This window comes from Piliocolobus tephrosceles, chromosome 10 (assembly GCF_002776525.5).
Source record: "Piliocolobus tephrosceles isolate RC106 chromosome 10, ASM277652v3, whole genome shotgun sequence".
NCBI classification, from domain to species: domain Eukaryota; kingdom Metazoa; phylum Chordata; class Mammalia; order Primates; family Cercopithecidae; genus Piliocolobus; species Piliocolobus tephrosceles.
In genome coordinates, this window is record NC_045443.1 from 117,351,054 (window position 1) to 117,371,338 (window position 20,285).

The 20,285-nt window shown below is 45.5% G+C and overlaps 1 protein-coding gene across 2 annotated transcripts; it reads left to right on the forward strand.

The window, feature by feature from the left end:
• The first annotated feature begins 6,874 nt into the window (after positions 1–6,874).
• Positions 6,875–19,764, forward strand: PRKAB1 (protein kinase AMP-activated non-catalytic subunit beta 1). Of its 2 annotated transcripts, none has more exons than XM_023204533.1 (7): positions 6,875–7,527; positions 10,779–10,942; positions 12,431–12,524; positions 12,807–12,921; positions 15,013–15,154; positions 18,073–18,141; positions 18,387–19,764. In XM_023204533.1, the coding sequence occupies exons 1-6, from the start codon at positions 7,369–7,371 to the stop codon at positions 18,113–18,115; spliced, it is 717 nt and encodes a 238-aa protein (XP_023060301.1). In that variant the 5' UTR covers positions 6,875–7,368; the 3' UTR covers positions 18,116–18,141; positions 18,387–19,764. The 2 variants fall into 2 exon arrangements, with proteins under 2 accessions (XP_023060301.1, XP_023060291.1); XM_023204523.1 differs by having other exon boundaries at positions 15,013–15,146.
• The last annotated feature ends 521 nt before the right edge of the window (positions 19,765–20,285 follow it).

Genomic DNA, 20,285 nt, shown 5'->3' on the forward strand with positions numbered 1-20,285 from the left:
TCACACCTCTGTTCCTTAGAAATTCAAGGTAGATACGATCATCAAATGCCAACACTGGCTCAGTGGGGCTTGTCTCAGTCTCTATAGTCTACAATTCTAAACTCAGCAGAAGAGCTGAGTTTAGAATTGTAAACTCTGCTGAGACTAATTAGATTTCTGGATTTTAGTAGTAGAGGAGTAATTTATATTGGGCGAATTCCACTGCCTGGTACAGCTACAAACTCTGAACAAAACATTTTTTACAAATTGAAGGTATTTGAGAACAACTGAAAACTGGAGGGGCAGTAAGCATCCTGATAAAATGGGAATCATCCACATTTACCTGGCTTTTCCTCTGAAGGTTCACCCAGTCTGCATAGCACACAGAGAACAGAGCTCAAGCCGAAAGCAATAGTCTTATTAGGCTGCAGAATCACAGATTAGAGTTTGTGGCCCCCATGGTGGCTGGAATTTGATGAGAGAAATCCCAGAAATGATAGAGCCACAAAAAAGGGACCTAAAAAATCAGAATATAAACTCTCCTCAAATCCTTGGCTGACTCTTAAACTGTATTTGTGAAGCCCAGCAGAAAACAAAACAAAACAAAAAATCTGGAGGAGAGTGCAAAGAGCTGCATTGATCAGTGCTGGGGAGGCAGAGTTTGGAGCTCAAGTTCCACCAGATTAGAGGAGCTTAAACTCCTCAGTCTTTCTGTTGAAACCCAGAGGGGTCACAAATTAGTCAGAAAGACCACATCCAAGAACTAGCACGTAGAAGGCACAAAACCAAAATGGACCCAACCAAAAGAAGCCCCAAACCATGCCTTTGTAACATAAGAACGAGTCACTAGTAATTTCACTACCAGTTAAAACAAAACTCAACACTTTTCCAAGAAAGATAATAGAATCCAGAGCCTCTGCTATGTTATCCACAATGTCCAGTATAAAATGTTAAAATCACTGGGCCAAGCACGTTGGCTCACACCTGTAATCCCAGCACTCTGAGAGGCCGAGGCGGATGGAACACGAGGTCAGGAGATCGAGACCATCTGGCTCACACGGTGAAATCCTGTCTCTACTAAAAATAGAAAAAATTAGCCGGGCAAGGCGGTAGGCATCTGTAGTGCCAGCTACTCGTGAGGCTGAGGCAGGAGAATGGTGTGAACCCTGGAGGCAGAGGTTGCAGTGAGCCGAGATCACGCCACTGCACTCCAGCCTGGGCAACAGAGGGAGACTCCATCTCAAAAAAAACAAAAACAAAAACAAAAACAAAAAAAAACCTGTGAATAAATATTAAAGACAATAATTCTATGGTTTAATCAAAATCTCAGCAAAACTTTTTGTAGAAACTGACAAGTGGGGTCTAAAATTTATATAGAAAGGCAAAAGAACTGGAATTGCTGAAACAATATTGACAAAGAAAAGCAAAGTTGGAGAAGTCACACTGCCTGATATCAAGACTTTGCATAAAATTACAGTAATTGAGACAGTGTGAGGCTGGGCACAGTGGCTCACACCTGTAAGCTTTGGGAGGCTGAGGTGGGAGGATCATATGAGGCCAGGAGTTTAAGACCAGCCTGGGCAACACAGCAAGACTCCATCTCTACAATTTTCTTTAATTAGCCAGACATAGTGGTACATGAATATAGTCTTAGCCACTTAGGAGGCTTAAGCCCAGGAGTTCAATGTTACAGTGAACTATGATCATGCACTGCACTCCAGCATGGGTGACAGAGCAAGACCCTGTCTCCTAAAGAAAAAAAAAAGACAGTGTGGTATTGATAATAAGACAGACACATAGATCAATGGAACAAAATAGAGACTTCACAAATAGACCTACACATATATGGTTGTTTTTGTTTTGTTTTGTTTTGTTTTGTTTTGTTTTGTTTTGTTTGAGACAGAATCTCCCTATGTTTCCCAAGCTGGTCTGAACTCCTGGCCTCAAGTGATCCTCCCACCTCAGCCTCTCAGGTAGCTGGGACAAGTTTTTTTGTTCTTGTTTTTGTTTTTTGAGACAGGGTGTCTCTCTCTGTCTCCCAGCTGGAGTGCAGTGCAATCATGGCTCACTGAAACCTCAACCACCTGGGCTCACGTGATCCTCCTGCCTCAGCTCCCCAAGTAGCTGGGGCTACAGGTGCATGCCACCATGCCCAGCTAATTTTTTTACTTTTTGTAGAGATGGGGTCTCACTATGTTGCTCAGGGCTGGTCTCAAACTCCTGGGCTAAAGCAATCCCCCCACCTTGACCTTCCAAAGTGCTGGGATTACAGGCATGAGCCATGGCCTGCCTGTAAATTGATTTTTGGCAAAGGTGCAAAGGTCATCCAATGGAGAAAGAATAGTGTTTTCAACAAATGATGCTGTAATAATTGGACATCCGTATTCCCAAAGATGAACTTCAACCCATAGCTCACAGCACACATAAAAATTGATTCAAAATAGATCATAGAGCTACATGTAAAACCTAAAATGATAAAATTTCTGAAGAAAATATAGGAGGACGTGGAGAAACTGGAACTCTTGTGTACTGCTAGTGGGAAATGGTACAGCGGCTATGAAAAACAGTAAGGCAATTCCCCAAAAATTAAAAATAGAATTACCATAGGATCTGGCAATTCCATTTCTGTATACTCAAAAGAATTCAAAGGGACATGAAGAAATATTTGTACACCTGTTTTCTTAGAAGCATTATTCACAATAGCCAAAAGGTAGAAGCGACCCAAGTGTCCATCAATAGATGAATGGATAAACCAGCTGTGGTGTATGCAGACAATAAAATATGATTCAGCCTTAAAAAGGAAGGAAATTCTGATACATGCTACAACACAGATGAAACTCAAAGACATTATGCTAAGTGAAATAAGCCAGTTATAGAAGGACAAATACTGTTTGATTTCATACATCTGAGATACCTGGAGTAGCAAAATTTATACAGACAGGAAGTAAAATGGTGGTTGCTGGGATCAAGGGTAAGATAGAATGAGGAGTTACTGTTTAATGGGCATAAAGTATCAGTTTTGCAAGATGAAAAAATTCCTGTGGATGGATGGTGATGATGGCTGCAAAACAATGTAAATGTACTTAATGTCACTGAACCGTACACTTTAAAATGGATAAAATAATAAATTTTATGCTATGTATATGTATAATCACATTTTTCATTTTCTGTATCTTATGAGGCTTGACATCTTGGGGACTCACCAAGCTGAAGGAGACTGTCCCAGGGTTAGCTCATTCCGAGAGATAGCAGACGACCTTCCTGTAATATGCAGACCAACCAATTCAGAGCTCATACTCTGAACTCCTCCTCTCTCTGGCTTTTCCACTCCGAGAGGCAAGTTTCCTCTGCCCTAATCATCCCAGGGTCAGGTAGCAGACAATTAGGGACTACCCTATAGCCCACAGCTGGCCTGAATTATTCAAATGCTCCAATCCTAAGCCTGTTCAGCTGCGTACCTTGCCTCGCCCATTCCTCCTGGCAAAAACCACAATAAAGGCTTTTTCCTAGGCTTTCCTCTCATCCTCTCTGCCTGTGACCAACCTCAAAGTTCTCTCCTGTGGTTCTGCATGGCATGGCATGAACTGTATTAGACTGTTCTCACGCTGCTATGAAGAAATACCTGAGACAGGGTAATTTATAAAGAAAAGGGGTTTAATTGACTCACAGTTCGCCATGGCTGGGAAGCCCCAGGAAACACAATCATGGCAGAAGGAGAAGCAAACAAGTCCTTCATAAGAAGGCAGGAGAGAGAAGTGCCAAGCAAAGGGGGAAAAGCCCCTTATAAAACCATCAGATCTCGTAAGAATTCACTATCAGAAGGAGAGCATAGAGGTCATTGGCGCCATGATTCAATGATCCCCCACCAAATTCCTCCCACGGCACGTGGTAATTATGGGACCTACAGTTCAAGATAAGATTTAGGTGGGGACACAGCCAAACCCTATCAGGAACTGTGAGTAATAAAACTATATTTTTAATAGCAATAGTCTTCTGATCCATTGGTCTTACCATACATGGATAAACCCAAAGTCCCAGGTACCTTCTAGAACAGTATATCCTACTGCATTTTTAAAAATACATTTTTAAAGAGTATTAAGGAAATGATAGATTCAGTACATTAAGGCAGCACTCCTCAACCGCCAGGCCACGGACCAGTACCACGGCCCATTAGGAACCAGGCTGCACAGCAGGAGGTGAGCAGTAGGTGAGCAAGTAAGGCTTCATCTGTATTTACAGCTGCTCCCCATCGCTCATATTACTGCCAGAGCTCTGCCTCCTGTCAGATCAGTGGTGGCATTAGATTTTTATGGGAGCACGAACCATATTGTGAACTGCATATGTGAGGGATCTAGGTTGTGTGCTCCTTATGAGAATCTAATGCCTGATAATCTGTCACTGTCTCCCATCACCCCCACATGGGACCATCTAGCTGCAGGAAAACAAGCTTGGGGCTCCCACTGTTTCTACATTATGGTGACCTGTATAATTATTGCATTTTATATTACAATGCAATGATAATAAAGTACACAATAAATATAATGTGCTTGAATCATCCCCAAACCATTCCCCCAACCCTGGTCCATGGAAAAATTGTCTTTCACGAAACCTGTCCCTGGTGCCAAAAACATAGATAAGTAACACAAAATGACCCCTGAGAGACACAGCTGGGACCCAAGTAGACACTTATAATTGGAGAGTCTACCCTACCCATGATTTTCAATATGGGGCCAATAGCTGATAGATACCAATGTTAGTTTCTTTGTCATGAAATCTTGATACAAAATGGTAAGACTTTCCAATCAGCAGTTGGCAGCATCCTCAGGATATTGTTGATTCTATTTGACATTAAGGGCCACCCATGCTTTCACCGTTCTCTTATTCAAGCTAGAGCAGATGTTTTAAAACTTTCTTTGTGCATCTGTATAGCTCAGATAAAGAATCCACAGCTCATGTGTTCTTTCTTATCTCTCCAACTGTTTGGGAGAGATTCCCAAACTCAACACCCCACTGTCTCACGTAACCAAGTCAGGGCCACTATTAGAAAAGCAGCTCAAAGAAGAAATCCTGGGTCATCCGCAATATCTTAGCTTATTTAATTCAGCAAGCACATTCAACATTTCTGATTATATTGAGTAAATTCAAATTCTCAGTCATCAGGTCCAGGAAGACCCTCCTGGCTCCCATCCCTTTTCCTTGTCTGGTATAAGTCCCTTCTGGGCTCCCACAGAATCTCTTAGCTATCTATATTATTGCTTTTCTGTGGGTCTGTGCCAGCCTGTACTATATTAATTCCTTTGGGGCTGGAACCATATCTTATTTTTTTTTATTAAAAAGTAGTACATCCTCACAATAGAAAATTTTTCAAATACAGACCTATATAAATGAAAAAGTGAAAGTCCCTTTTCTGTCTACTCCTATTTGCAATCTCCCTCCTCTCCCCAGAGAAGACCACTATTAACAATGTGTTGTATAACCTTCCAGAAGTTTCCATTTGCAAGCCTAATAGTGCTAATAAAAGTGCTAACAGTTATTGAGTGTTTACTAAGAGTCAAGTGCTATGCTAAGCATTTTTATGCACGTTCCAGTTAATTCACAAAACAAGCCTATAAATTAGGTGTTATTTTTATTCCCATTTCACAAAAGAGACTAAGGTAACAGTTACTAAATGGTAAAGCCAGAATCTGAACCCGGGCAGGCTGAATTCAGAGCTCATGCTCTTGAACATATTCTCTCACTTGCTTCTGGACTTTGCAATATCATAGACACTTCCCCATAGTGACCTAAAAATTGTTTCTTCCTCTTTAAAAGTTGCTTGGTATTCTACAAAATGAATGTATTCTGTTCATTTTGCCATTCTCCTATTGAACAACTTTTAGGATTTTGTAGTTTTTCATTTTCTTATTTCACCAAGTCTAAGATTCCATTGATTGTAAAAAGCATCCAATTTCAGAAATAAAAATATATGAGGATATGGTGGGAGACAGGTGCATCTTAGAATATATTTTTGCATGTAAATATTTTGTAAATAATGCTTGTAAATAATTTTCATGTGTGTATTTCTGCAGACGTTTCCTAGGAGTAAAATTGTGTGTCAAAATGAAGGTGCATTTTTTAATTTTGATGCATACTGCCGAATTCCCTCCAAGAAACCTTATCTTAGTAATCTTGTGTTCCTCATTTCCTTAGCACAATGTCTGGTAATTTTTTAGGTACTATATAATGTTCAGTGTGTGAAATGCATGACCTGACCTGGCAAATGCAAAGTATTTTGAGATATTCACACACCATAAAACCCACAAAATATGACAATGACTGACAGTGAGAAGATGAGAATATTTTACTACCGTATTTGTATGCACTTCTTGTTGAAGCACTGGCCAGAGTAAATGACAAACGCTAATACATCTTATGCAAAAGGATGTTGCAGAACTGATTACAAGATATCTTGCAAAATTACCTACCAAAAGATTGCACACTCAATAAAAATACACTAATAACTCCAGCATTTTACAACCCCCAACCTACTAGACATAAAAAATTTCCAGAGATCTTATGGTCTGCAATTTTCTCAAATACCTGCAAGACTGCCTGTACCCCCGACTCTAATCTTCAGAATTCTTGATTCTCTGCAGGTCTGCAGTGCGGGCTGCATTTAACAAGCGCTCCAGGTTAATCTAATGCACTGTAAAGCGTGAGAGCGCGTGCATTAAAAGGGCTTTAAGAAGAGGAGTTTCTGAATCAGATTTGCATTTTAGAAAGATCCCTCTGGCTGTAGAGTGTGGAATCAACCAGAAGTGGGCAAAGATATCTAAATGGCATTATTCAGCCCAGCGCTTGAACGGCTCAGGTTGCCGGCGCGCTGGGGTGCCCCCTGCCGGCACTCGGCAGCGCCTCGTCCTGGGCCTGGCCCTGAGCGGCCGGCTGCCGACTGCGACTGCGCGCTCCGAGGCCTGTAGAGACAGCCTCGGGGCACCTGCTACCGCACCGCTCAAGACCGGAAGCGGAAATGGAATCTAGATAGCCTCGCGCGTTTAGCCGGCCGCCGCCACCTCCACGCCCTAGGCCGGGCCGACTTAAGGAGTCGCCGGAAGCGGAAGTCGCTGAGGGGTGGGGGAGCAGTTGGGAAAGTGTCGGTTTGTTTTCGCGCTCCTTGCGTTCTCGCCGCAGCTTGCCTGGGCGGGTAAAGCGCCATTGCGAGAACTCGGCAACGCTGCTGACTCGGCTAGAACCGGCTCCCGGCCCGAGCCCGAGGGGCGTGGTATCCCGGCGCTCCGATTCCCTTCCGCAGGCTCCTTGGGACCCGCGGTTCCAGGAGTCCCTTGCACAGGGTCCCTTTCCTGCAGTGAGGATCCGTCCGGCTTCCCAGTGTCCCCGCAGACCCCCATCATGGGCAACACGAGCAGTGAGCGCGCCGCGCTGGAGCGGCATGGTGGCCATAAGACGCCCCGGAGGGACAGCTCCGGGGGCACCAAGGACGGGGACAGGCCCAAGATCCTGATGGACAGCCCCGAAGACGCCGACCTCTTCCACTCCGAGGAAATCAAGGTGCGAGCGGTGTGCAGGAATCCGATTCCCCTTGACTAATGTTGAGGAGCGAAACCCTCCACTAGATTACTGTCACATCTTTTCGAAAACCACCAGAACGGGGAGGGAGTGGTACATTACCCGGTGCACTTAAAAGCCAGATGGTCCTGTAAGAGTCCTCTTAGCGGTCCAAGAACCTAAGTCTAATTACCAATATGAGAAAGTCACCCTGAGGGAGGAGGCGCTCAGTTCGTTTAACATCATTAAGGAGAAAGCAGCTCTGGGACAGTTTCAAATTGTTAATTAATTCAGAGTCGAGCTAACAGTAATTGAACCCAGCTTCTGCTTTATCTCTTAGGTGTAATTAATTTCACCGCTTTGAGACAAATTCCCTCACCTTTACACAAACTGGAGCTTTTGTAAAAGTTAGTTTGGGAGTTTATTATCCATTTTGGAGGCAAACCAGGTACATATACAAGCTGAAAGTTGAGCGGAACAGCTGACGGCGGTTGCCAGAGGTGTTTAGTTCTGCCCAACACTTGATTCACCCTACTTATTTTTTATTTATTTATTTATTTTGAGACGGAGTCTCGCTCTCTTGCCCAGGCTGGAGGGCAGTAGCACAATCTCGGCGCACTGCAACCTTCGTCTCCTGGGCTCAAGCCATCCTGCCTCAGCCTCCCCAGTAGCTGGGACTACAGGCGTGCGCCACCATGCCCGGCTAATTTTGTGTATTTCTGGTAGAGGTTCGGTTTCACCATGTTGCCCAGGTTGGTCTTGAACTCTTGACCTCAAGCAATCCTCCCGCGTGGGCCGCCCAAAGTGCTGGGATTATAAGCATGAGCCACCACGCCCAGCCTCACCCTGCTTTTTTTTTTTAACGCGTACATAGAAAAGTCTTTGGACTTACAGAGGTCAGTGGGTAGTGAAGGTCTGTTTGAAGGAGGCAGCCAGCAGCTACTGAACTTCCCTCTAGTGTTGTTTAAATATGACTTAATCGCGCTTAAGTAGGCCAGTGCAAACATTTTTCTTCCTGCTGCAGCCTGTTTAAATTCATCAAAAGCTCAGGTGACTTGACTCCTGCTTCAACCACACTGCTGTTAACCACCTTCATATGGTGGATATTTCCAGCCTCAGGGTTCAGTCCAAGGACACTTAATGGTATTTATGTGTTATGTCCGAAAGGAACTGATTGTTTCATGGAACAAAGTAGGTTTAGGAAAGATAAAGCTGCCCTCTGCCCAACATACCTGTTAGTATCCAATTTCATGTTACTCATCATCCATTTAATTGCCTGGCAACTCATTCCATCTGTGTTTGTCCTCATGTTGAGCGAGGTGATCACATCTCACACCTTTTGGATCTGTTTCGAGCCTAACTACAAGGAGCCTGCTTTTATGTGGGCCTGCAACCTGTGGTTTGAACTTGCTTTCTGAATTTGTTGCATTCTTGAAGAGCTGTGTCCAAAGTGAACTTTAGAATCATGTTTCTCAAATGACTTGACATCCTTTCCCCAGGAAGTAATTTTGGTCCCTGGTCCCAAGAAGGCTATTTAAGACACCAAAGAATCAAAACTACTTTCTTCAAGAAGTATTTGTTCTTTTACTATTCCAAAACTCCTCCAGGAAATGTTGAGCACACACATAATCTATGGGGAATGATTTCAAGCAGCGTCCGTTCTCACTTCATTAGAAGTTACTGAAATCCCCAGATACCAAAAAAGTCGTGAATTCTTTTAATTACACTAGTGTGCTATTTTGGGTATAGTTATTCTTAGTGTGAAGTGATTCCAGTCTGTTATTTAATAAGTAGATCATGTTAGAATTCAGAGAATGCAGGCATCATTTGGATAAGCTGAGGTATTTGAAATGAAGGGGCTAGAAGCCTGCTTAACTCCCTAAAGAGTCTTTTCCAGCCAGAACCCTCTGCTCTTTTTAAGTCTTTGGCTCCTGACTAGGAAAAAAATCTAAAAGGTGCGTGACTACATATGTCATCCAGGTAGAGTTGGATGAGTTTCTTATTCTGGAATACCTCAGTTGTACGGAACTTACCACACTGGAGGTTATCATTTATCCTAATGAGGGTTCAGTCTTTGTCTTGCTTTATTCCCCAGTCCCTGGATAGAACTTTGTGAGCAGTTTTTCCCCATCCTCAAAATCTGAATGTGCCCATTTTCAGGTTGACAGCTCTAGAATTGTTCCTCTTAAATTTTCATGTACAGTCATACATCACTTAATGACAGGAACATGTTCTGAGAAATACATCATTAGGTGATTTTATCATTGTGTGAGCATCGTAGAGTGTACTTACACAAACCTAGTCTGCTAGTCCATTGTCGTGCTGCTATGTAGACATAGCCGAGACTGGGTAATTTATAAAGAAAAGAAGTTTAATTGACTCAGTTCCGCATAGCTGGGGAGGCCTTAGGAAACTTACAATCATGGTAAAAGGCACCTCTTCACAGGGCAGCAGGAGAGAGAATGAGAGCAAGCAGGGGAAATGCCAGACGCTTATAAAACCATCACATCTCATGAGATTCACTCACATTCAGAGAACAGCATGGGGGAAACCGCCCCCATGATCGATTACCTCCACCGGGCCCTGCCCTTGACACGTGGGCAATATGGGGATTACAATTCAAGGTGAGATTTGGGTGGGGACGAGGAGCCAAACCATATCACCTATACGGTGTAACCTATTGCTCATGGGCTGTAAACCTGTATAGAATGTTATTCTACTGAATACTGTAGACACTTACTCCACAACTGTATTTAAGGATTTGTGTATTTAAATATATCTAAACATAGAAAAGATACAACAAAAATAATGGTATAATCTTATGGGACTACCATATATACAGTCCATCATTGACTAAGACATCGTGCTCATGAGTGTACTTCAAATCTTGCTTAATTAAGGAAGGAACATGACATTTATTAAGCTAGTCTTGGATTCATAGTTGCCCCTTCCAAGTGGGTTTTATAGCTTCTCCTAGAATTTTGATGTCAACCTCTTTAATGACAACAAAGCTAATTAGCAAGCACTCACTGTGTCAGACACTATGCAGAGCACTTACATGGACTGTCTCAGTCTTCACCACAACCTTAAAAAATATATTTCTGTTTTGCAGGCAGGGTAACTGAGGCACCACTAGTAAGTTTCCAATCCTATGAACCTAGGTAGTAACAGCTGCCTCTTTAGAATAAATTGTCAATATTGTCTGTTGTAGGAAGCTCGCTTATGGCTTTCTCAGTAAACTGCTCTGCTTCTAGGCACCGGAGAAGGAGGAATTCCTGGCCTGGCAGCATGATCTGGAAGTGAATGATAAAGCCCCCGCCCAGGCTCGGCCAACTGTGTTTCGGTGGACGGGGGGCGGAAAGGAAGTTTACTTATCTGGGTCTTTCAACAACTGGAGTAAACTTCCCCTCACCAGAAGGTAATTGCCTGGGGAGTGTTCACTTATTTGTCTTAACATAAATTCTCTTCTTTCTGAAGCATCTCTGTGGGAGAATAGGAAACGGGTGTTTCTATAAAATGGATGGCTAGTGGAAAAATAATTTTGCTTAATAAGTCTTAAGGTTCAAATGTTAAACGTTGGTGGTCTCTAGCTTTAGAGCACAGAAGAAAGAGACTGTTTCTGTTTCACAGACATCTTTCACTTCAGATCCTCACCTATCTGTTTAGTCAGGACTTTTCCACAGAAACACAAAAATCTGTTCTTAATGCAGTAAGGGGGCACTGGCCTGGGAATCTTAGAAACCCACATTTGAGCCCACATTGGCCATGCTGACATGGCCTAACACCTGAGCCTCAGTGTTCCTTTCTGTAAAGAGGGAATATTGGACCAGATGATCTCTGAGGGTTCATCTGACTTTGACTCTGTGTAATACTTTGTTTGAAAAGTACATGTTGGCTGGGCGTGGTGGCTCATGCCTATAATCCCAGCACTTTTGAAGGCTGAGGCAGGAGGATTGCTTGAGGCTAGGAGTTCAAGACCAGCCTGGGCAACATAGTGAGACCCCCCCATTTCCACAAAAAAATAAAAATTGGCTGGGCATGGTAGTGTGCACCTGTAGCCCCAGCTACTCAGGAGGCTGAGGTGGGAGGACTGATTGAGCCTGAGAGGTCAGTACTGTAGTGAGCGGTGGTTGCACCACTGCACTCCAGCCTGGACAACAGAGCAAGACTTTGTCTCCAAAAAGAAAAAAATACATACTATGTGGGCATCATTAGCAAGGATTATCGTAAGACATTTTATCAGGAACCCCAGCACGGACTTGCTGTGTTAAGTTGTCAGTGAGAGAACACCTTTAGTGAGTATTCCTGATAAAATGAGGGAGAAAGTATCAGGCCTATTGTCAGGGGCTGCCTGCTTTCCAGCGGTTCCATTGGAGAAGGAGGGAGCCACTCAGCACAGCAGTCACAAGTCAGTTCAAGTCGGGGCAAAACAACCCAATGAAAGGGCTCTTCCAGAGTGTGGTTTTTTAGTTGCTTGGCAAGTCTCTTTAGAGAACATTTGAGCTTCCTATTCAGTTGATCCCTTCTCCTGCCCAAGGCAAAGTGACAAAGGGTAAAATGAGGCAGCTTGCTGTTTATCTTGTGGTGGTACCCTCCTTGGCATCCCGGAGCCTTTCTAGCTTGAGAAGCACAAATGCCTGACTGTTGACCTTTTAACGTTAGGGATGTGGTTTCCTGGTATTTGAGCAAGGTGAGTTTTCAGGAAAGTGTGTCACTGCTGCTTCCTTATAGCCTTTCCAGATTGAGATCATTATGCTGAATTGTCTAAATGGGCTAAACATGTTTGTTCTCCTGCAGCTGAACTCTTGGTTTTATGTGGAAACATTTTGTTCTGTAGCTGGTTTGGCAAGTAAGCTCAGGAGGCAGCCCACCCCCCTGAATTCCTCTGCTTCCTTTTTCCTCGCAGCCACAATAACTTTGTAGCCATCTTGGACCTGCCGGAAGGAGAGCACCAGTACAAGTTCTTTGTGGATGGTCAGTGGACCCACGACCCTTCCGAGGTACTCTTCCTCCCACCTCTGGTCCTCTGGGCGCCCGCACAATCCAAACAAATGACCTTCCCAAGGGACTGCTGCCAGGTCCCTTTGCCGAGCTAGTAGACGTTCCTGTGTGTGGCAGAGCTGGATAGCAGCAGTAACTGTCAGACAGTTGGCATACTTGACCAAGATGAGCAGGGTGGCTAGCCAGGAGATGAGGCCTTCCAGCCAGGAGCTCCAAGTCCTCTGAAGAATAACTCCACAGACCTTCCACGTTATGATTTCTGCCTGTCTGTCTCTTCCCAGCCCATAGTAACCAGCCAGCTTGGCACAGTTAACAACATCATTCAAGTGAAGAAAACTGACTTTGAAGTATTTGATGCTTTAATGGTGGATTCCCAAAAGTGCTCCGATGTGTCTGGTATGAACACAGTTATTTTATACCACATGTGTGCAGGTGGGGGCTGTACAGTCTAGAAATACTCGTTTCTCTTGCCTCTCTTGAGCTGAAGCTGCCCAGATAGGCATTTGTGGCGCCCCTCCTTAAAGGCCACAGAACTTAATTCCTAACTGTCAGGTTGTTGAAATTTAGCCCTAAGAGAGCTATAAGTCATTTCCCTGGTCGTCTCAGGTATTCAGTAGGTCTCCTTGGCCACAGAAAGCAGACAGCGGAAATGGAACCATAGGTTGATCTCGTGCCAAGGGCAGGGCTGAAGAGGCCCTGGAGGGTCGCACTGGGTCAGTGACAGCCCAGGGCTGGGGAAGCCTGTGTCTCATCCCACTTGTGGTGCCTGAAGCATTTCAGCCTGACGGTGGTAAAGGGACACCTCAGTGACCTTAGCGGTCACTTGTGTGGTACATTGGTACCTTGTCAGAATCCCTTCGGGGAGGAGGCGGCTCCCCACAGGAAACAGCCTGCACAGTGCAGCTCTCCTTGATGGGAAGCTATTTGGCACAGAAATACAGACCCAGTAAAACTTCCCCATCTTCTAAGAGCGTTTCAGGCATCGAGGTTTTAGTAAATTGCTTTCCATCCAAGCCCCACAGGAAGAAACTACCTGGAACATGATTCGTACAGTTCAGGGGGAGGAGGGTTGCGATCTGAGGTGTTGGTGCCAACCACACTTCCCCTTCTTGGAGGCGGGGGCTTAACAATTCCTGGACCCTGAAGGAGGCAGTGGAAAGATGCCCCAGAAGAACATCTGGCGCACTAAGAAAACAGATTCCGTTCAGCTGACAGTTCTTCGTCATTGTCTAGTTGGGCCTGGAAGTTCTGCCACCAGGATTTCTCGTTACCAGTTCAGAAATCACAGTGGTGAAATGACCACAGTGGGCTCACTGTGGGTGACAGTTTGTTGAGCAGGACTTGGAAATCAAATTCAGTGTGCTTTTATCTGGATAATTAGTCTTTTAGAGATAATGTAGTTTTTTTGCAGATAGTTGGGAATCAGGGAATGAAGGAAGTGTGCCCAGAAATCCTCCAAAATGGGTAACTTACTGGTACATGTAATTTTAGGCCACTTACAAGCTTTCTAGTCAAGTTTCCACCTAGGGAAAGAAAACGGACCCCTCACTGATAAGCAGCTAATTCCACATTCTCTACAGACTTCTATTTCGACACTTATTTCCTCAAAATGTCATTTACTCCTTATGGCTCAGTTTTCTGCACTTAATGCTTTTCTCAATTTCTTGCTGTAATATGGTTGGGTCACATAAAAGGGGCTTGTCCCCTAAAAAATGACATTGAGGGAATTGGCAGAGCTGGGGCATAGCAGATTTTCTCTGGACCAGCCCCAGGATCTGGCGACCAGAATCATCCCATGCATTCTTTGGATGATGGCTTGGTACCTTCCGGCTGGCCAAACGTCATATCCAGCTGTTCTAGCATATGAAATCTTGCTCTTGTAGAAGCTTCTCAGTGTATCTGAATAATCCAGATACTCAAGCAAGAGTTTGGAAGGAACTCGAGTGTAATGGAGTTAAAGAGCCATTAGAAATTGGGCTTTCAATCCCCGCCCCCCATTTTGAAATATGCCTCGTTTAACCTGTTTTCACCACTGCCTCTGTCTAAACAGCTTACCTTATCTTCCATTGTATTGCGGCTGGCGGTGCCCATAACTTCGACTTAGCCACTTAATCCTCACTTAGTCTCCAGCTTCTTTGTGGTTTTGCCAGCCCAGCCTGAAGGGAGAAGGAAGTATTATTCTGCCGTGCATGTGGGATTAAGTTATCGAGAACAGCCTCCTTGTGATCTGACCCAGACTCAGTGGCTGGGCCACGTCTTCCGCTAGGGCATGTGAGTTGACTACTGAGTTGTATCCAGTCACCCAGATTCCAAAAGGGTTTTCTCCTCTCTGTTCTGCACTCTTGGAACCAGTGCATCCTTCAAGAGAACGTAAATCTGCATTGAGGGAACAAGAGACAAGGAAGACGAGATGTTGACAACATAAATAAGGCTGCTGCTAGAATGCCTGATTTTCCAAGTAAATGTCCTGTTACCATCTCCCAACAGAGCTGTCCAGCTCCCCGCCGGGACCCTACCATCAGGAGCCCTACGTCTGCAAACCTGAAGAGCGCTTTCGGGCGCCACCCATTCTCCCCCCGCATCTCCTCCAGGTCATCCTGAACAAGGACACAGGGATTTCCGTAAGTAGGTGGGCGTCTGCCTGGACCATCCTCCATGGGTCATGTTCAGTTGCTTTCTTTCCTGTGTCCACCTTTTGCAAAGCAGCAGGTGAGCAAGCTCAGTGTTGCCTCCTTGTGTGAACTGTGCCATTCACCTCTGCTGTGGGGATGGGCTGATAGCAAGAGGTTCCGAGTGTGGACGCCGCCGCCTCGTCTTACAAAGCCTTTCTGCGCTTTTCTTCCTTGTCCTTCACTCCTGCTTCAGCCTGAGCCCTGTTCCATTTAAATTTCATGACAAACTGTAATACCGTCCCTTCTTAGTAAGCTACGTACTGGAACTCATGCTCTGTCCCCCACATTTTAGAATCTAGTTTTAATCATTAAATTGCTTTTAGAAATATCTGTACTCCTGGGTCAAAATTTGGGATATGTAGGTAACACATATTTGTCCTCCGGGAAAGTATTACCTGCAGAAAAGAAGTGTGTGTCGTCCTGGATCCTGAAGAACAGCCAATTCTGTTGTGATTCTTTTTTCTGTCCCACGTAACCTGGATTGCCTGCGCAGTCCACCTAGCTCTGGGATGTATGGCACAGTCATAATTCTTAGGAATCCAGGAATTCAGCTTGGCCCTAGCTACCTCATCAGAGATACTGTTTATGAGGGGCTTAAAGTGACCATGCTGCTACTGAACACCCCACCCTGAAGTGGAGGGCACGTGTGCCGGGATGAGGAAGGAACGTGTACACGTGCAGGCGTCCTGCAGCGGTCCCTGCCGGGCTGCCAGGACAGGGTCTCAGTGCTTGTTACCCTATTCCAACAGGACTTGCCTTTCTCAGGTCACCTCCTGTGCTGGGAGTCCCTGCAGCTGGGTGGCCATCCTGGTGCAGGCCCAGAAGAGGCCAGTGGTAAGCAGGACCCACCGTCTTTCCAGCACTGAGTTGGCAACAGTCTCAAATAGGCCACAGGTGAAGAGTTTCAAGGACATGTAGCTTCTGCCTTAGAAGCACTTAGTCGACACTGCTTCCCTTAGCTCTAACTTGACAAAGGTTGGTGGGTTAGATGACTTTCAGTGCCCTCCTAAGCTAGTAAGGTTTTGTTTTTTCTAGAAAAGGGAGGCATCACTAGCCATCTTCTCTGATGGAGACTGCTGCTGGGAATAGACCAGCTGAGAGTGGCCCAGGGGGCTGGGAATGTGAGAATGTCAGGACCCGTCTGTCCAAGGTAGCACCAAGCTCTAATGTAAACTGTGGTTACAGTTGTCATTACTAAAGGGTTAACATTTATTTTGCCCCAAACTAATCTTAAGTGCTTTTCATGTATTTAAGCCTCACAACAACCATGTGAAGTAGGTGCTGTTATTACCCCCATTTTAGGGATGGGGGAACAAGCACAGAGAAGTAGGGAGAACACTTACAATCTACTCCCTTAGAGATTTTCAGGAATGTAATACATGGTTATTAATAGTCACCGTGTTGCACAGACGATCTCCTGAACTTACTCCTCCTGTCTAACTGAAATGTTACATTCTCTGACCAGCATCTCCCTGCCCCCGCCACTCCTGGCTGCTGGTAACCACCACTCCACTCTCTACTTCTGTGAATTCGACTTTTTTGGATTCCACACAAGTGACATCATATGGGATTTGTGTTTCTGTGCCTGGCTTATTTCACTTAAATGTCCTCCAGGTTTATCCATGCTGTCACAAATGACAGGATTCCTTTAAGGCTCAGCAGTACTCCATCTCCATTGTGTATCGGTGCCTCATTTCTTGATCCATTCCTCCACTGGTGGACACCTACGTTGATTCCACGTCTTGGCTATTATGAATAGAGCTGCGGTGAACGTGGGAGTACAGATATCTCTGACATGCTGATTCCATTTCCTTGGAGTATCTACCCTATAGTAGGATTGCTAGATCGTGTGGTAATTTTAGTTACGATTTTTGAGGAACCTTCATACCATTTTCCATAATGGTTGTACTAATTTACATGCCCATCAGCACTGCACTAAAAGTAGCTTTTAAGTGTTCTCACCACAAACAAATGGTAAGCATGTTATGCGTGTGTTAATGAGCTTGATTTAGCCATTCCACAACATATCCATATTTCAAAACAACATATTGTCCATGGTAAATATACATAATTTTATCTGTCAATCTTTGAAATTGATTTTTTAGATAACACCTCAAGTTCACACAGTAACTGGCTGAGCCAGCATTCACATCAGGGTGGCCGGTAGCTGGTGCTCTCAGCAGCCGCCCTGAACGGCCTCTCAGCAGGAGCTTGCTGAGTATTTGTTGACACAATGATTGGCCCAGCGTCTGGGATCCTAAGCCTACAGCAGTTGTTCTACACTTTTTTCCTTTTGAATTGCATTTATAAAAGTTGGGGGTATACAGTGAAAAAATAAAGCCCAGTTTCTGGCTTCTCTTAAAACATAGGAAGGCGTGGCGGGCAGTTCTGAGTGCCAGCCCGGTGGGAACTCTCCAGAGTAGTGGTGTCTTGCCCAGGTATCCGTTTTATTCTTCAGGTTATTGTCTGAGTCTTACAGATGCAAGTTTCGAATCCATTGCTCAGGAGCGTTTAGTGCAGACAGTCTCTTCCTGTGTTCTCTGAAAGTTCTCTCAACAGACAGCCACTTTCTTCCTGCCCCTCCCTCCATAAGAGGACAGGGCCGGGGCCCACACTTCAAAGAGGCCGGGGTAAATGCCTGGCCAGAGACACAACCGATGCCTCCAGCAGGCGTGCAGGGAGCTCCCTTCAGGTCAGAAGGCATGACCTGCATCTCACCTGTCGTCTTGGACAAGCCCTCGCACTGCCTGACTTGGGAGGAGAGGTCGGCCTGAGCGCCGCCTCCTGCCCTTTGATATCTGGCGCTGTGAAATAAAGGGGAGAATCTTGGTTTCCAAATCCCAAATGGCTCACCGCTGCCTTTGTTCCCTCACAGTGTGATCCAGCTTTGCTCCCTGAGCCCAATCACGTCATGCTGAACCACCTGTACGCGCTGTCGATCAAGGTAATGACATGTCTGTCCCCGTGAGAGCTGTGTTGCCCAGTGTGTGTTCTGAGGACCCCCGGCAGTGGAATGACCTGGGGGAGTGACTGAAAGGGCGGCTTCCAGGGTCTGACACAGGCCCGCAGGCTCAGGTTCTGAAGATGGCCCAGGAATTTGTGGTTTTATGAAGCCCTTAATGATTCTCATGTACTCTGAGGCTTGAGCCCCTTAGTCCAGCCTTTGATCATTTCCACCTTGTTCCTTAGGATGGAGTGATGGTGCTCAGCGCAACCCACCGGTACAAGAAGAAGTATGTCACCACCTTGTTATACAAGCCCATATGAAGAGCTGGGGGCCGATGGTGGCCCAGGAGACAGTGCACCGCCAGGCTCCACGCGTGCATGCTTTCCCCGAGAGGGGACGGACTGTACATTGCTCATTTCACACTCTTCAGAAGACATTTCATACTTGCCCTGGTCCTCCTTGAAGGTTTGTCCAGGCAGAGCAGCTCCTGCAGCACCTCGGTCTGTGACAGTCCTACTGGCACCCCCATGGCTTTGAGCCTCGGGGACTCATCAAGGCCAAGAAAAGAGGGAGGGGCGGCAGAGTACCTGCAGCCCTGGCCCCTCAGTGCATGAGGCCAGGTGCATCTCTAAACCCGCATTCTCAATTCTTCTTAAGCCAAAAATGAACGCTAACTCCTTTGCCAGTAAAATTCTGGGAAACAGGGACTGAAGCCACACATCGTTTCCAGTCGTCTGTGTGTTTTTAAGGACAGCCACTTGTCCGTGTTGAGGCCTGGCTGTGGAACTAAGTACAGTGTTGGTCTTGCCTCTCCTTCAAAATCAGCAATAGATTGTCTCCCGGCTCCAGGGAAGTGTCATTTCTATAGAAATTAGAAGCTGTCTGATTTCTAGATGAAGTTTTACAATTGTTTCTTACAGTCGCGTGCACTAAGTACTCTTTGTAAGCAGAGGTGGCTGGCTGTGCAGCCTTAAGGCAATTTTTTAAGTCACCATGACTAGAAGTCATATGAACTCTACTCAGCAATAATCTGTTCTCGGAACAGACGTCTCAACCTGCTGCCAGATTTCTCCATTCAGCTGGATAATCCTGAGGACCGACCAGTTAGCTGGCAGGTCGTCCAGCTTTTTATTTCAGTCTAATAGATGACGGTGTTAACCATGAAAACTTGAGGCACTCTACCCTCCTCCCTGTAAAATCAACACAGTGTGATTTTACAAGGTCCCGTGGCACCTTGCTCAGGACCTCCGCCCCTAGTTAGCAAGCAAGACGGCAGCAGTTGCTGCTGCTGATTCTGAAAGGAATGTAGAACTTGACAGCAGCCTTCTGAGTTTGGATCAGGAAGATGTCCTTTGGACCAAAGCAGACTTCTTTACACGCAGCTCAGTTTCCCAGGAGTCGCCACAGATGTGCCCACTATCCCAGGTTCCTGTGAGTCAGCGGAAGCTCCTGTTACACCCTTTGTTCCCGGTGGGAGAGGGAGGAGTGAGCTCCCTGGGTTCCAGTATTTACTTGGTATACCTGAGTTTGGGGGTACCCTTTTTTAGTTACTGTTTTCAAAACTGAATTACTGTCACCTTGATGTATAAGTTTCAATAAAACTTTGTAAAAATAATTGGACATGTGCCTGGAGGAGCTCTGATTTTATTCAGTCCCTTGGAGAAGAGACTGGAACTCTTCCAGAGTTGCGTTTCAGTACCATTCTTGTGGCTGAGTGGACAGGGCTACTCCAGCTGCCCAGGCCTGAGAACCATTCCTGTGACCCACCCATTCACTCAGTTTGGAAGCCTGTTAAGGGACCCCTATAACTGAGCCCCTCTGAACAGCTCGAGTCACAAGGGAAAGCTGAAGAAGGGTAACAGCAGAGGCCCCTGGCTTCGGCAAGTGGGTGGTATCCCCAGGCTACAGGGTTTGTTTCCTTTTGCTCCTAAACAAGCCCTACAGGACAGCCTGGGATCGTGACCCTGGTGTGTGAGATACCAGGACATTTGTGGAGTCAGCTGTTTTCATCCACTAAAAGAGGCTATGTCCTTCCTCCAAAAAGATGGAAGGTTCTGGGTGTCCCTTTAAGCCTTTTCTTCTCAGGTTATCGGGGAACATTTTAAATTTAGCAGGAAAGCATGCTAATGAGCTCCACCCAC

What these genes read in the sequence shown, in the direction of transcription:
- PRKAB1 (XM_023204523.1), top strand. Translation starts at nt 7,369, where the DNA reads ATGGGCAACACGAGCAGTGAGCGCGCCGCGCTGGAGCGGCATGGTGGC. An exon ending in GGACCCACGACCCTTCCGAG is followed by an intron (nt 12,525 to 12,806) that starts GTACTCTTCCTC and finishes GTCTCTTCCCAG; the next exon opens with CCCATAGTAACCAGCCAGCT. An exon ending in TGTACGCGCTGTCGATCAAG is followed by an intron (nt 18,142 to 18,386) that starts GTAATGACATGT and finishes CTTGTTCCTTAG; the next exon opens with GATGGAGTGATGGTGCTCAG.